The following is a 15,969-nucleotide window of genomic DNA, read 5'->3' on the forward strand; positions in this document are numbered from 1 at the left end:
ACTGTATGTTCTGTGTAACACAGGTGACTAAAAGAAATAACTATGTATATTTATTTTTAATTTAAACCTATATTAATTAGATATAAACAAGTGGTGTGGACAATAAAATTAATGTAAAGAGGAATTTGTCATGGAAGCAAGTATTTCTATATATATTGTTGGTGAAGCAAATGGAAGCGGGGTTGTTGCAAGGAAGCAAAATAAATAATTAAAAGATTTTTTTAACTGCCTCTCTAAGTTTCACAGAACATGAAAATACATTCACCGCTGTACAGGCTAGTAACTGTGAAGTAGAAGAGGTCACAGTCTGATTCCCATCCATTCCATATGAAAGATTTAGAATCACATGCAGAAGGGCATGAAGTGAAGGGCAAATTTTGAATCTATCCCAGAAGAAATTCTTTAGTCCTTCAAAAATACTGTTAATGGAAGGCAACAGGAATGACCCATTCTGTTTTCATTCTATTAGAGGCACTGCAATTAATTATCTTTGTACTTCAGGTGGCTAAATCTGGTCTAACATCAAAGTGCATAAAAGAAAAAGAAACAATAAAAAAACCCACAGTTTAAAATCATTGTATGCTTCTAAATTCTATAAGAATATATATATGTATATATATGTATGAATATATATAAAAACCATTGTTTTCTCTTCATGATGTTGATCTCTTTGATGCGGATAAAAGAGAAAAGGATAAACAAAACCTTTTAATGATGATGCTATGAGTATTAATAATAATTTCCACTTCCATAAGTGCCATTCAACAAAATATATCAAAGTATTTTATATTAAATGAACAGTACCTATGGTGAGGCAGGCAATGACATAATATCTGTTCTTCTGAGGAGAAAACTTCAGCAGAGTTGCTGAAACAGTGATATGAGGTCACAGAGCCAGCCAACAACAGTTAGATGCAGAACTCAATAGCCACTGCACAGGGACAAATTTAGCATAATGGCAAGGCTTATCTATTTGAAGAGATCAAGGACAGCACACATTAAGAGTGAAAGCCATTGGAAAAAAGAGCACTCCTGATTCCTTATTTTGAATATTAGCAAAATCTCAAGTTCTATCTTAAAACCTATCTCCAAATGGGCAACAAGGCCATGGTCAACATTTTACTCCAGATGAAGTCATAGGATAATTAGCAAAAAAAATCCAGTTTTACTTTGTGTGCTGTGTGCTTCTCCAAAGTACAAAGTAATTCTTTAGAGAAAAATGAATTTCAGCAAAAGATGTAGACAGTCAGCGTTGAAGATTCCAGTTCCCCCCCCAATCTCCTTTTTTTCATAAAGCTAACACAAAATTAGCATTGCTACATTCAGATTTTTATCTGCTTTAACCAGATGTAAACACATTGACTATCCATGCTGTTAAACTAACATTAGTTCAACTCATCCTTTTTGCACCTTCTGCTGGGCTTCTTTTTCATAAAAAAAAAAAAACAAAACCCAAACCAAACCCTCTTAAATAACTCCTATATTGCCTAACTTCTCCATATTAATGTCACTTCACCTGATCAGCTTGCAGATTCAGCTATTAAACATACCCTTGATGAAGCAATACTGTATGCTTGGTTTGGGCCTTATGCTTTGGCTTCTCTAGGCACTACTTCTCTTTCATGGAGTTTTCATCTGAAGCCCCAGGCAGCTTTATCCTGGCTCTCACAGCCACAGTCTTCATGCTTAATCAGACAGGTACAATCAGCTTGTGGTTTATGTGGAACCTGAAGCCCATCTCAAGCCCCCCTCCAAATGGCATTACACTTACCAGGTTCTGTTGTGCCAGGAAAATAATTAAGTTGTTTTGATAACTATTCCAGCCACCGCCTTCTCTTTACCATCGTTACAGTGGTGGCTTTCAAAGATGGTGTTTTGAAACAAGATTTGAAAGAACCATACAAGTAGGTAATGTAGATTTTAATAAATATAAAATCAGTGACAAATAAGAAAAAGCAAAAAATGATCCTATATATTTCTTTCCTAACTACTGGTTTTCAGCATACTCTTCTGAAACAATAGCTTCACTTAGGAAGGTACATAATCACAACACAGATTCAAGACCTGGTGCTTAATATACCCCGTCCTGATTTCAAACCTTATGCTTTGATATACCTGCCTTTAGGAATCTGCTTCTCAGAGAAGAGTTGGGCATGCACCTATGTGTCTTGGAGCAGGCACGGGGCAGGGGAATTGCACTCAGACTGAGGAAGGCACAAGATGGGCAACTCTACAGTATACTTTCACTGAGTACCCTTCGGTTGGTATTACAATTTACATTTCCAATACAGTCTGCAGAATAGAGAAACAGTATAATACTTTAAATTAATTTCCGCCTATGTTCTTCTTTTTTGTTTGATTAACTTTGTCAATAAATAAGCAGTAGCAAAGGACCTTAGTGATGCTTTAAATCATGCAATGACCTTACCTACCTTCTGCTACTGTTCATTTGAAAGTTTAGTTTTAGATAAATATTTGAGGTATTTAGAGAATCACCATTTAACAACCACATTCTGAAATGGGTATTGAGGAATGAACAGATTTTTTTTTTGTGAGATGTGTACACATCTTGTGAGATGTGCAACAAAATAATTAGCTTATCAGTTTGCAAAGCAGGATCTTAGGAAAAAAACATTTTTAAAATTGTGATTTGAAGCTTTGTTGTAGAGATCATTGTGAATCAATAAGCATGGAACTCAAAATCATCACTTTTTAGGTTTGAAATGCATTCATGTAATAGCAAATATGTTTTAAGTATAGCAAATAACTTAAAATATTTTGAATATTTCTGGAAACAACATGTAGTTGAACAGCTTAGGAAAAATGCACATTTTGGAATCTGCTTCCTTTGACTCAGCAGGCCTACAGTCTGGATTTGTTTGTTTGGTATTGCAAATCTGGAAACCTGTTTACATATTTTAGGCCAAAAAAGACTCTTTGATCATATTACCTCACATCTCAACATCTTCCTCTATTACTCTTGCATTATGCTGTATGACTTTCTGAAAAACATTGTCTTGATCTGTAGACATCCATCTACAAGTACACATACATATATGTATATATACACATAAAATTGTGGTTAAAAGTAGTAAAATACTCCTGTTACAGATGTATTCTTCAGATCATTGTGGATGGCCCACAACTGAAAACAGTATAACATCGGTCAGTTCAGTATAACTTCAGTCAATGCAGTACTTGTCCAAAGTTAGGGCAATGAGTAATTAGACAAGTTCAGGGACATCAGATTCATAAAACAAAACAAAACGACTCCCCCACCCAGGTCCTGCTAACATCCCTATTCTAAACTGGCAGTTGTAGATGCTGGGGCCGGGGTGGTGGGGAGTGTAGAAGAAGAAAAAATTACAGTGGCCAGTCTTGCATGCTCTCTCAGACCAGCATCTCCTATTGCCTCTGAGATAAAGTACTTGGCTAGACAAACCATTGGTCTCCCCTCCTAGAGTATTTCTTATATGCTTATTAGTGTAGAGCTGAGCCCAGATCAGTTAGTTCTGTGGAGGGTAAGAGATAATCCATCCATATGATGAACTCATGTTGCTTCCAGGGCCAGACCTTTTATTCCTGCTTATCTCTGTGCACATCTTTTGGAGCCACAGTGCATTTTGAGTACCTCTGAAACAGCAAGAGATATCACACACACAGACAGATTTCACTCAGAAGTTTCTGGTGAGAGAAAAAAATCTCTGAGAAAAATATCCTTTCTTATTGTGAAACCTTTAAAATAATGATGGATTTACCACCTGTTTCAGGGATTGATTAAAGTGACAGTGTGCGATGTTATGATGTGATAATTTCTGACCTGTGGACATAATTGATGACTACAGTCACTTCCTGTAAACCTGTATCTCATGTTATGGAACAGCAAAATGACAGGGTATGACAAAGCGTAAAAAAACCCAGTTTGGCTCTTTTCATCAGGCTGGAAACCTGCAACCCAGCTGTTGATTTGGAGAACAGAGGCGAACAAACAAAGAAATTCTGTGGGCTCTGAGATCCAATTCTTTGTGCAGAAGTAAGAATACAACCACTTTTCCAGATCTGACGACAACCTAACATATATGACACAGGAGATGTAGAAGGTATGCAGGGGAAGGAGGTACTTAAGTAAACAGCTCTGGTTTCCAGGACTCCACCCAAGGTTTGGGGAGATGTACATGGAGGGAATGAATTTCCCCATGTTGTGTTTGTATCAGCAGAACCGAAAGATTACTAAGAATTCTGCTGCACCCTTCCTGAATGAAAACCAGATTTACCCTTACCTGCTAAGTCAAAATCAGCACCTGCAGCTGATGTCAGCAGTGTTTTTCACAATATCATTCCCTAGAGAATTTGTAACAATAGACAGCTGAACACAAGAGCCAGATGCTGGAAAACAGAAGATAAGAAAAGTAAATGTCGTTTGCCTTGTTTAATATACAGTCACTTAGGTTACCATCACACACAGAGTTTGGTTGTTTAATTAAGAAGTTTGTGCTGATGTCACAAATTCAAGTCAGGTAAATACGTTGCCATTTAGCACATATATAAAACTTTTGATTAAACACACATAAATAGAAAATTAAAGCAATGCAGATACTGCCACGGCAATCCACGCCAAAGAACTACTGCAGTTATTAAGATATATTGAGAGTTTTTAATTTGTTAAAATGTTAATGAAGGAGAATATTGGCTGAGCTGCTATTGGAGCTGTATCTTAGCTGCTGTAAATCTCACAAAGGTCTAAAATCATACAGTGGGGGCACTGGTTAATATCCTACCTGTCACTAGCACTCAACATATTTTCTGTAAGATTTTAGGGTTGGCTGGGATGCTACAAGCTCTTATTTCAAGTACACTTCTTGCATTTTTAGTATGAATTAATCTATTTTGTTTGAGGTAATACTCATCCATCCTTCTTCACAAATACTGTGTTCTTTCCCACCTCTATATGCATAACCTTCTTGGAGTAAGCTTACAGTGATAATTACAGTCAAGTTTCCTGGGGTCAAATCAATTTGTGCTTTAATACATATTGGTCAGACTTGGAAAACTCAATCTGTTTTTGTGCCACAGCTTCCAAATAAATAGCATAGTACAATCACCATATATGAATAGAAATTTGATGTAAATAGGCACATGGCTTTGTAAAAGTAACACACACATGAGCTTGTGTTTTTCTGTATTTTACATGTTTCTTCCCTCAGCTCAGGAGCTTTAGCTAGAAACTGTGATTAAAAGAAGTTTGAGGAACCCTAACAGTGCAGAAATTTTCTTTTTTTCCTCTAATTTCAGAAAGGGTCACTTCGGACACATCTGCATAGCTTATGCTTCCCTGTTCCTTCCCATTGCTTACTGTTTATGCTTATTGTTTTCACATTTAAGAAGACATAAGCATATTTGAAAGAATCATACTAAATCTGACAGTTAATGACACATTGCCAAGTTGATCTTTTATGCCATGTACAGTCTACTATGGTTTCCCTAAACATTTTCCAGAGCCAGTAGGTCTGGATATATTACAGCCAAAACTCAACATTTTCTAGCTGTCAAACTATTAGTATAATGCTTCATTAAGTTAATTTTATGGAAAAGTCTTTCAATCTGAAGCTATACATGGCTTGAGTCTTTTGCCTTAAGCCATAAAGAAAGCAATGGTATGAAAGGTAAACTCAAGGAAAAGACTTTGTAAGTACAGGTGAACTTGTGACTGGTGTGTGGAAAGCGCGTTAACTGTACCAGGAGCTAAAAGGCTGAACATACAGAATTTTTGGCGGGAGAGGGAATGTTTGCCATCTGAAGCACAAATTGCACATGAAATATAAAAAGAACAGAGATGTGTTTGGACAGCTGCATTACGGTTTAGCAAAACCTTAAATAGAAATACATTTGGTCTGAAAAGACAATACCAATATAACTCTTGGTTCAGGTTTCATTTTCACAGGGGGAAAAAACATCTTTGTCTTTTATAGCTTCCAATTTTCCCCTGCTGACTTGTGATAGCCTGAAACCAAAATAACTAGCACCATTGACACTTTACGTTTTTATTGTTATGCCTCCAGCAACTGGAAGAAAAAAAAAAAAGCAAGTGAACCCCAATGTCCTCCTTTAAGAAAGACCTTTGAATTACACACATTGAAACAGAACCCTATTCCAGACAAAATTAACAAAGAGCATGCAATAGGCTGCTGCTTCAAACATCTAAAATGCATATACAGGCATACACAATCTTACCATTAGCATTTTCAATGTTTTGTGTAAATATAAATACAATCAAACTTTAGTGGTGAAGGTGGAAAGAAATAACAGAGTAGATTGCTTAGAAATTGCTTCACACAACTACAATGTGAAAGAGGAATTAAGCTCTTTAAAATACCATAGCAAATTTACAGAAATTATGAAAATACCTTCACAATTCTACGGGATTAATTTAAAGAATACTGTAAGGACATTAAAATTTTCTAATGTAATTTGTAGGACTTTTGCTCAAAGAACTTCTTACTTCTACTTATACACAACTGTAAATAGCAAGTAAGGATGAACACCCAAGTGCAGTATTGCACAATATACAAGGCAATGTTGTTGACAGTGAACACAGGAGGAAAGGTAACATGCCATAGCTGTATCTAACCTGTGGGACCCAGAAATGCTTCCCCATGGCAAGAAAAGACCCAGTTTTGCATCTTCCTCCCATTCCTCCCCGTCTTGGTTTGAGGAGAGCAAATAAAACCAGCTGGGACAGAGCCTCTGCTCTCTCTAATGTGTGACCAGGATATTAGACAGTTTGGAGTTTCAGGGGTTTGGGCGTGGGACTGGGCATGCCCATGAATTCACTTGTCCTCCAGCTCAGATATCAAACACCTGCCTATCTATCTAGTAGAGGTTATGATACATATGAAAAAAAAAGATTTTCTGATTTACTCTGTATTTGTGCACTTTGTCCCTCCCACGCACATCTGTGTTCTAGCTGTGATTGCAGCTCCATGCAATCCTGTATCCTTCACATACCCTTGAAGAGGTTCGCTTGCGTTCTGGTACTAGTTTCACCACAACAATGTGGAAATCAGCATAGTCTTCATCTCCCACTAAAATATGGAGATCTACCAATTTAGTGACACTAAAAAGAGTTCATTTGACCACAATAATCCCCCAACATATCTTCACTTAAAACATAAGGAAAGAATATTGTTCACACTTTCTAGAAGGCATTTACAGGCAAATAGGGTCTGAGACAGAAGATCATGGGATATCCTCTGCTAGAGACAACTGCATGGGTGGAGGCAGTGGAGGTAAGAAATCCATAGTAATAGCCCTTTTTCTATACCACAATACAGAGACATGCTGTAAACCATCCAAGTTGTAAGCATTAGTACAGTATCTACCACAATGTAAATATGGATCTACCCTCTCCTTTGTGTGGCTTCATCCTTCCTTTCCACTCATCTCTCTCCACAAGAGAGATCATACCTCTTTTCTAAATTTAGGCAATGAAATAAATGTTTTCACTGTATTTATTCATAACAATCTTGCTAGTCATAAGTAGCTCATCTTGGTCTTTTTTCCCCTTTTCTTCTGCATCAATTGTTGCATAGTGTCCTGGTTTTGGCTGGGATAGAGTTAATTTTCTTTCTAGTAGCTGGTATAGTGTTACGTTTTGCATTCAGTATGAGAAGACTGTTGACAACACACTGATGTTTTCAGTTGTTGCTAAGTAGTGTTTAGACCAAGTCAAGGGTTTTTCAGCTTCTCTTGCCCAGCCAGCAAGAAGGCTGGAGGGGCACAAGAAGTTGGGAGGGGACACAGCCAGGACAGCTGACCCAAACTGGCCAAAGGGGTATTCCATACCATGGGACGTCATGCCCAGTATATAAACTGGGGGGATTTCGCCAGTGGGAGGCGGATTGCTGCTCAGGAACTAACTGGGCATTGGTTGGCGAGAGGTGAGCAATTGCACTGTGCATCATGTGTTTTGTATATTCCAATCCTTTTATTATTATTATTGTCATTTTATTATTGTTATTATTATTATTTTCTTCCTTTCTGCCCTATTAAACTGTTCTTATCTCAACCCATGAGTTTTACTTTTTTTTTTTTTCCCGATTCTCTCCACCATCCCACTTGGTGGGGGGAGAGTGAGTGAAAGGCTGAGTGGTGCTTAGTTGCTGGCTGGGGTTAAACCATGACATACAGAACTAAATTGCAAATAAAATGAAATCTAAATGAAGTCTGACAATTTCTTGCTTCTAAATAGGGAAAATTCATTCATATCACTATATAACTTGTTAACTGTGTCCATTGATTCTCCCCTCTTCCATTGATTATATGTCTGCCTAACTTGAAAAGAGTTACTCTCTATTACAAAGAGCTGAGAACCAGATCAGCTGCATAGTTTACAGGAAATTTAGTAAAGAAACAATGAAGTACTTTTAAACATGGGCCTTTAAGGAACTATTTTCTAAGGCAACATTTTTTTCTTTTTCCTCTATTTTTTGTGTTGCCATTCCATACCAATTCCTGAACTTGATAATTTATGAGATACCTTTTTCCTCCAAAGAACGCTGGTATCTTCTCTACTGTGTGTAATAATAGCAGTTTTGAGAGAAGTTATGGATTAGCCTTGGACATAATAAGAATGCGTAGTCAAACAAAATACTTCCTGAAACAAGGCAGTTATAACACGGTGTTATAACCACCATTTGCTGATAAATACTGAGTGCTACATGAGGGTGAAGCGTAAGCCAAAGGAGCAAGGTACTTAATTTAGGGGAAATAGAATTATGCTATAGAACTCTGAGATAATCTGTTGTTTGCCTACTCATTTATTTATTGGAAATTACAGTAACAGGGACGCATGTAAATTAATGTCAAGATTTCTTTTGAGAACATCAAGATCTCAATTATCACATCACATAAAAATTCAGTTTGACGGAACTGGAATACAGGCTAATCTGAGATGCACACTTTTCCTATGTAAATAAAGAAAACAGATTGAGACAACATTTATAAATATGCACATATTTATAAGACATATATTGTTACAGAAATAGCTTATTGTCACTCCCATAACCATTACCAATGTCTTTGTCTCTGATGATGCTCAGGAAAAGTTGTGTTGAGAATGTCTTTAGCCAGCCACACAGAAAACTACAGAAAAAGAAGTATGCGCAAAATAATATTATGAAATCAAGATACTCAGCAGTGCATTTTCTAAGTTATGTCTTCATTCCAACCTGTTTCAGATGAGTTGATGCTGGATATTGAATGGAATGGGGATGGCATTTGTTATCAGTGTGGTCACTATATACTGAGTAATCTAATATACTAGCTGGTTTGGGGGTTTTTTGTTTGTTTGCTTGCTTTCCTTTATCAAAGTATTTCATGGTTCTCCTCTGCTAGCTCTTCACAGAAATGCAGAATGAAAAATTTATGATATGAGGAAGGACACATTTGACAAGTTCATTTTCCACCCATACAGAGTTTTTGCCTGTTAACCTACCCCACCCCAAATAGAGAAAAAGGAACATGTACAGTAAAACAAACCAAAATATTTCAACAGGAATTACTTTCTGCTGATAGTAAATGGTGGACCTCCCAAGACCTGCTGAGTCTGTAAAATGTAGAGGGAAACCAAAGCAGTCAAAGATTACTTCAGATCAAATGAATGAATACTATTTTTCCAGTTTGAATATCTGAGCCTCCTTCACACATAAACAGTTTACTAATTAAAAAAAAAAAAATACACAAAGTATTTTGTATGTAGAACTATTTACTAAAACTGGAAAAAGGATTTAGAAAATTCCTCTGTTCTTGTTCGTTGGTTTTAGTGAATAAAGGGCATGATATTTTGTAAACTTATTATAACACACCACATTTTTTCATGTGATTTTCTGTAGGCAATTTTCTGTAGGCTTTCTGTAGGAAAATTAAAATTTGAAAAGCTGAAATCATATTTTATATTATAAATTCAAAATATTTAAGTTTATAGAAAATTACTAGTCATAAAGAAACACAATATAGATTGGTCAAAATTAAATTGCGATATCTTTTTATAAATGTATATGTCCCTATACTTATTTTACATAAACATCTACAATCTTATGTGGAGCTACTCTGTCTCATAAATTAAAAGCATGTTTTGTAATTATATAACTCTAATATAGTGAAAGAACGGTTTGATTGTTCTGTTTTACGCAACTAGTATTTTATTTCTATAAGATGCTGGATAATGTTTTGCTTTATTTAGTCTTAAATATGAAAATGGTTCCTTTTTTTTTTTCCCAAACTATGATGTTGAAAAATTACTTCACAGATTAATAAAAATTCCTCAAACATGAAGTGAAAAACAAAACATACAGAGGAATTAGAAATTGTTATGTGTGGAGTAAGTGATAGTTTGCAACTGTACTTCAAGTGATCTTGCTTATAGTAAATTGGTAATAGGAGGTGGAACTTTTCATTGCTAGGAAATCGCAATCTATTCCTAAATTTATCATGCTAGAAAATTCTGTTTATCATTTGGTAGAAACATGAGATAAGTAGGAAGCTTCAAATACCTATCACAGTTTGAGCTACCTGACATCTTTGTAGATAGTTTGAACAGACAAATGAAATATAAATTAACTTATTCTCTGAGGATGTATGTATAGTTGACGAGTAGGGTAAGGGAATGGCAATGGACAGATGTGATTTTTTTCCAGAACCACTTGTTAGCACAGAAAAGATCACTGCTCCGACTACTTGCTTATCATCGTCCCATTTCAAGAGGTTGTTGACCCTGGATTACCAGCAGAGTTGCTCACATGAACAATCAAAATGAGTTTGGCAAGCTAACTATTTAATCCAAGCCTGGATCTCTGCTACTTATCTGCATCTGTCTTCTTTTAGTATACAGGACCTCTTTTCAGCAGGTGACCAGCTCACCAAGTCTAGAAAGAGTTTGTAGGAATAAAAAATTTCAAATAGCAAAATTTGCAGTCTTAGTAAGTGAAGTACTAACTTTAAGTCAGTTTATAGTCTCTGAAAGATTCTTTAGGTAGCAGAAATGCCTGGGAAAAACATTTAGAAGATTTTCAAATATGAACTACATTATTACCACACTTTCAAATAAAATTATATTAAAATAACGTTCCATATATAACTTCCAATAAAATGCATTTTATGTACTTATTATTTCTAATAAGATTCCACATATACAATAGGTTCCTATTTAAACTAAGAAAAAGTTCAAACAAAAGTTTTTTGTTCTAAATCAAGACAAAAAATACAAAAATCTCATTCCACTTCTGAGAACTTACATGTCTAATGTAAGCGCTTACATGACTAATGTTAGTACTATAAACAGTTTAACAAACTACTGATTAGTCAGTGATGACTTACCGTGTGAGAATTGAGAAGTACTTCCTTATATTCAGTGTTGAGAAAGGACGTTAGCTTCAGGGAGGCTCCAACCTCCCTAACTCCTTATGTTAAGTGATTTCCCTTCTCCTGACCTATGGGATTGATCCCTCACCATGATCCGAGACAGGGCTCTTGCTCTGACTGCTCCCACAGCTGGCTGGCTGAGGATGTTAAGGAGGCATGTTAACGACACAGGGCATCATAACAGGTACTTGGATGTTTTAAAGACTCAAAAAGAAGCTGGCTTGTCTTCGTGAGAAAACTAGGTTCAGGTGCTAGTCATCAGTCCTGAGGTCTGATTCTTATTTGGCATATTTTAAAAAAGCTTCTACCTTTAAGAAAAAAGAAGAAAGCTATATTTATGCCACAAGGTGAGGAATATCTCAACAAGAATGAACGTGCACTGCTTCTTAGGGACAGGAAATTGTCCTATGAGGCACAAGACAGAATCATCTGACTGAAAGAAATACACTCTATTTTGTACTTATATAAATAAGTCTACTTTTTTTTTTTCCTGAAAATAAGAATCAAATATGAAAATAAGATCAAATATGAAAAGAAGAGTCAAATACTTTTAATGAACTTTGTATATTGACTACATGATGCTCCACATTCTGTGTCAAGATACCTATACACTATTTATTTTCTCTGTATTATCTGTAGAGTTGGCAAGTTGACAGGGACTTTTTTTTGAGTGCTTTGTGAATGTTGTATATAATTCTTTCAACCTATTATATGCAATCCTTAAGAATTTTCACAGATATTTATTACAGATATACACTAAATATATTAAGTGCTAAAACTGTTTGGATAGTCATCTCATCCAGTCTTACCTCTAAGAGACCATAACAATAATCAGATCACATTTGGTGACCAGTGTTAGGCTACAGTGTTAGACTAGAGGAAAAAATCAAAGTGAAGAAATTTAACAAAGTCTGCCACAATCACCCTTCATACAGGTGGAGTAATAAAAAGATGCAATGGCTCAGCTATGAAACATGGAGATAAACACTGGCAGGAATACAGAAACAAGGAAAGAAGTGGCATAAAATAACTTATCTGGCTCTAGTGACTATCTAGATTAATAACTTTACTGATACTGAACAATATTTTCTCAGGTGGACGATATACTATATTTTTCTACTCGGAGAAATCAAAAAAAATGCTGGGATAAGATTCTTTCTGTCCACATTTGAAAAACACTCAGGACACTGATCTGTGGTCAGATGTGACTGTAAGCATATATCTGAGGAAAATATACTGCAGATGCTCATAAAAAGCAACTGTGGGTCCCCGTAAATGAAATTAGTGGAATAGACTTCCAAAAAAGAGTATTATGTGAGAATTTCTAGTGCCTGGCTCAGCTTCAATGGCTTGCTTTGGCTTTGGTTTTAGGCACTTTTTCATAATGGTGCTATATGGCAAACTAATCAGTGCCTGCAAGTTCACAGGGATAGAGTTTTGAACTCTTATGAAGAGGTGTAGGAGGAAAAGGACTGTTCAACCTGACTTGATGCTTTGAAAATTTACCTCCTAGTGTTCTTGAAAATTATTTCTCCTTCATGGAGAGGACTAGAAGGAAGGAAGTAATTAACTGAGGTAAGATGTTCCTAAAGAAAAAAAAAAAGAAAAAAAGAATACAACTAGAAATGCAAGTTGCTTAAATCAGAACATTTATAGGTGATTTTGGGAAGTTCAGAAGCTATAACCCTTAAAACCCACTTCTTCTATGTTGTTGCAAGGTAACTGGTTGCCTTATCAGCAATCAATAAATGGGAGGACAAGCGTTATTTTGCAAATGGAAACTTGGGAGGTTTTCACCCTGTCATCTTCAAAAAAGCAGACTTCTGGTAGTTTCTGGACAGACTACTCAAAGAAATATCATTTTTTTGTTTTAAGTTGGTCATTTTAAATGCTACTCCAATACCTTCTACATCCCCCTGTGTCCTTTTGAGTTTGTTTAGAGCTATTTTTTGTGTATGACTGAGTCTCAAATTTGCAATTTTTCCAACAGTGAAACAGAAGATAACCACTACTGACCCCAATTATAGTCAAGATTGTACAGACTTATTCATATATGCTGAATGATTTGGTCTGTATTAACAATACATATATTTATAGAATTCTTCTTTTCTACCTCCCTGAAGCTACACACTGACCAAGATAAAGGAGATGGAAATTTAAAATACATATTAACAGGAGATGGGGCTGGCAGTCTGTTCATTATAGATGAAAATACAGGAGATATTCATGCTGCAAAGAAATTGGACAGAGAAGAAAAATCCCTGTATGTGCTACGTGCCAAGGCTATAGACAGAAAAACGGGAAGACAAGTGGAGCCAGAGTCTGAATTTATCATTAAAATCCACGACATCAATGACAATGAACCAAAATTCACCAAGGACATGTACACCGCCAGTATTCCGGAGATGTCTGGAGTTGGTAGGTAAAAACTTATCCTTATGTAAAATACAAATGGGTTTGAGTTGATTTGGAACTTATAAGTAATTTATTGTTTGAGGCACTTAATACTAGCTTCTGTGAATATCCATGGAACAATTTTTGTTGCCAGTAATGTATCATAAATGATTGGTTTCTGCTTTTATTTTTTTTGTTTCATCTTCATCCACTTTTTAATCCTTTTTCCACACTATAAGCTACTCTTTACTCTTTTAAGCCCACCGGAACCATCCAGGAATGTAGCATATATGGTTGTCTTATCAGTTACTACATAGTTCTGCCACAGCTGAGAATATCACTTGCATAAAATGTATCCTCTTTGTATTTGTAAAGTCTAATTTACCAAACATTTCTGTACCTTTAGACACAAACAACTTTAAGCACGTAAGTATATAAATCAATTAATGTGTCAAAATGCTGCAAAATATGTTCCTACAAATACCTAAAAATTTGTTTGGGTTTGTTTGTTTGTTTGTTTCTGGGTTTGTTTGTTTCTTTGTTTCTGGGTTTGTTTGTTTCTTTGTTGTTTTTTTGTTAATTATTTTTTCTCTTTGGTATCAGTATTAGTAGTTGTTGTTGGTGTTTTTTTTAATATGGACTTGTCTGTTTGGGTTTTTTTTTAAGATACCAAACATATGAAGCCCTTCCCCAAAGAAATAAATCTTTTTGTTTAAAAAATATTTTTCTTCACGGATAAAAACTTACAGATATTCACAACTGCTGCACTGAAAAGTAAAAATGTGGAGTGACAGTAGAAGACAGGTGAGAAATATAGCATCAAAGGAAAATAATTCTCTAAGTTTTGTTCAAATAATATAAAGTGATAGATAATATTCACCAGCACACATTCATCAGAACTTATCATGATTACCTAAGTGCTCCATGCTTTTACAGCAGAGACAGTCTCTCTAAGATGAGTAAGCATAAAATATATAGACTATGGGAAACAACTGACAGATAAATTCTCAAGAGTTATTTACTTATCACAAATTACTGTAATGGTTTGCAAAATCAGCCCTGGACGATGGCATTGCTAAGAGAGACAATAAAATACCAAGCAACATTTGTGACTAATAAGTATCTTTGCAAAATAATTTACAGAAGCTAATAATTTTCTCTGAGAGCAGTAGCAGAAGTATAATGGAACAGAATTCTATTTTATAACTCTCTTATAATCATGAGAAGGGAATACCTACACTACTATGTATAATGCGAATAGCCCAAGAATAGTCCATCTTCTTTTAAAGACACATGAAAAATAGAGAAATCCTTTCCATTCAGAATTTACTTTGCTTATAATCTGTGAAGGAAAAATGTTGGCAGTGCACCTGTCATATTTAATTTGAAATATATTTGTAAGGAAGGAACTCTATAGGAATAGATAGGATAAAAAGCACGATGTCCATGTTTAACCTTATCACTTAGTCCGACTTCATTAGAGTCAATGGAGAAGCATGAATAAAAGAGAACAGAATAAGATCCAGCGCTTTGGCACTGCCTGTGAAATTTTAAGTCTATGAAATGTCTATATTTGATGAGGATGATGATAGTATCAGTACCATTATGTACTTTAAGCTGAGAAACTGTCCATGAAAGACCCAAGTAAAGGTGAGTTTTAATGTGAAGAAAGAATTAGAGGAAAAGGATTTAAACAGTACGAAAAGCCCCTTAGCTTCCAATATCAAGGCAAAAAGGGATCTGAGTTACTCTTTGCTCTGTTTAGTTGACATCTGCATTTGGGGATATAAAAACTACACCAAAATGGCAATTTTTAGCATTTGAATTTGAATGAGTAAAAGTAGTTTTGCAATTTCTTATAGTAGCAGAGAATAAGATCCCAAATCCAGATCAGTCCATTCAAGAAGCAGAAATTCTATATTTCTGAAGTCAGTCATAAGAATGCTAATCCAACAGTCAGGTTGTACACGCAGGTAAATAAGGAATACACGAATATATTCCTTCTTGGAGTCCCTTTGTCCCATTCCTCCAGATAAGGAAGCAGATGCCATAACTTGAGAAAATAACTTTGGAGTAAAAAAGTGAGATTCTTGCCGTAAGTGGAATACAACTTACAGGTGAGCAAGTAGTAGTCTTGTAAACCTTTCCATAAAACAC

At 35.5% G+C, this 15,969-nt stretch overlaps 1 protein-coding gene across 1 annotated transcript in view; it reads left to right on the plus strand.

The window, feature by feature from the left end:
- CDH9 (cadherin 9) overlaps positions 1 to 15,969 on the plus strand; it is a 100,059-nt gene that overhangs the window by 41,366 nt on the left and 42,724 nt on the right. Inside the window, exon 3 of the mRNA XM_052781027.1 lies at positions 13,542 to 13,836. Within this exon, the coding sequence (XP_052636987.1) occupies positions 13,542 to 13,836 (295 nt within the window). The remainder of the gene's footprint in view (positions 1 to 13,541; positions 13,837 to 15,969) is intronic.

This window comes from Harpia harpyja, chromosome 1, assembly GCF_026419915.1.
Source record: "Harpia harpyja isolate bHarHar1 chromosome 1, bHarHar1 primary haplotype, whole genome shotgun sequence".
Classification (NCBI taxonomy): Eukaryota; Metazoa; Chordata; class Aves; order Accipitriformes; family Accipitridae; genus Harpia; species Harpia harpyja.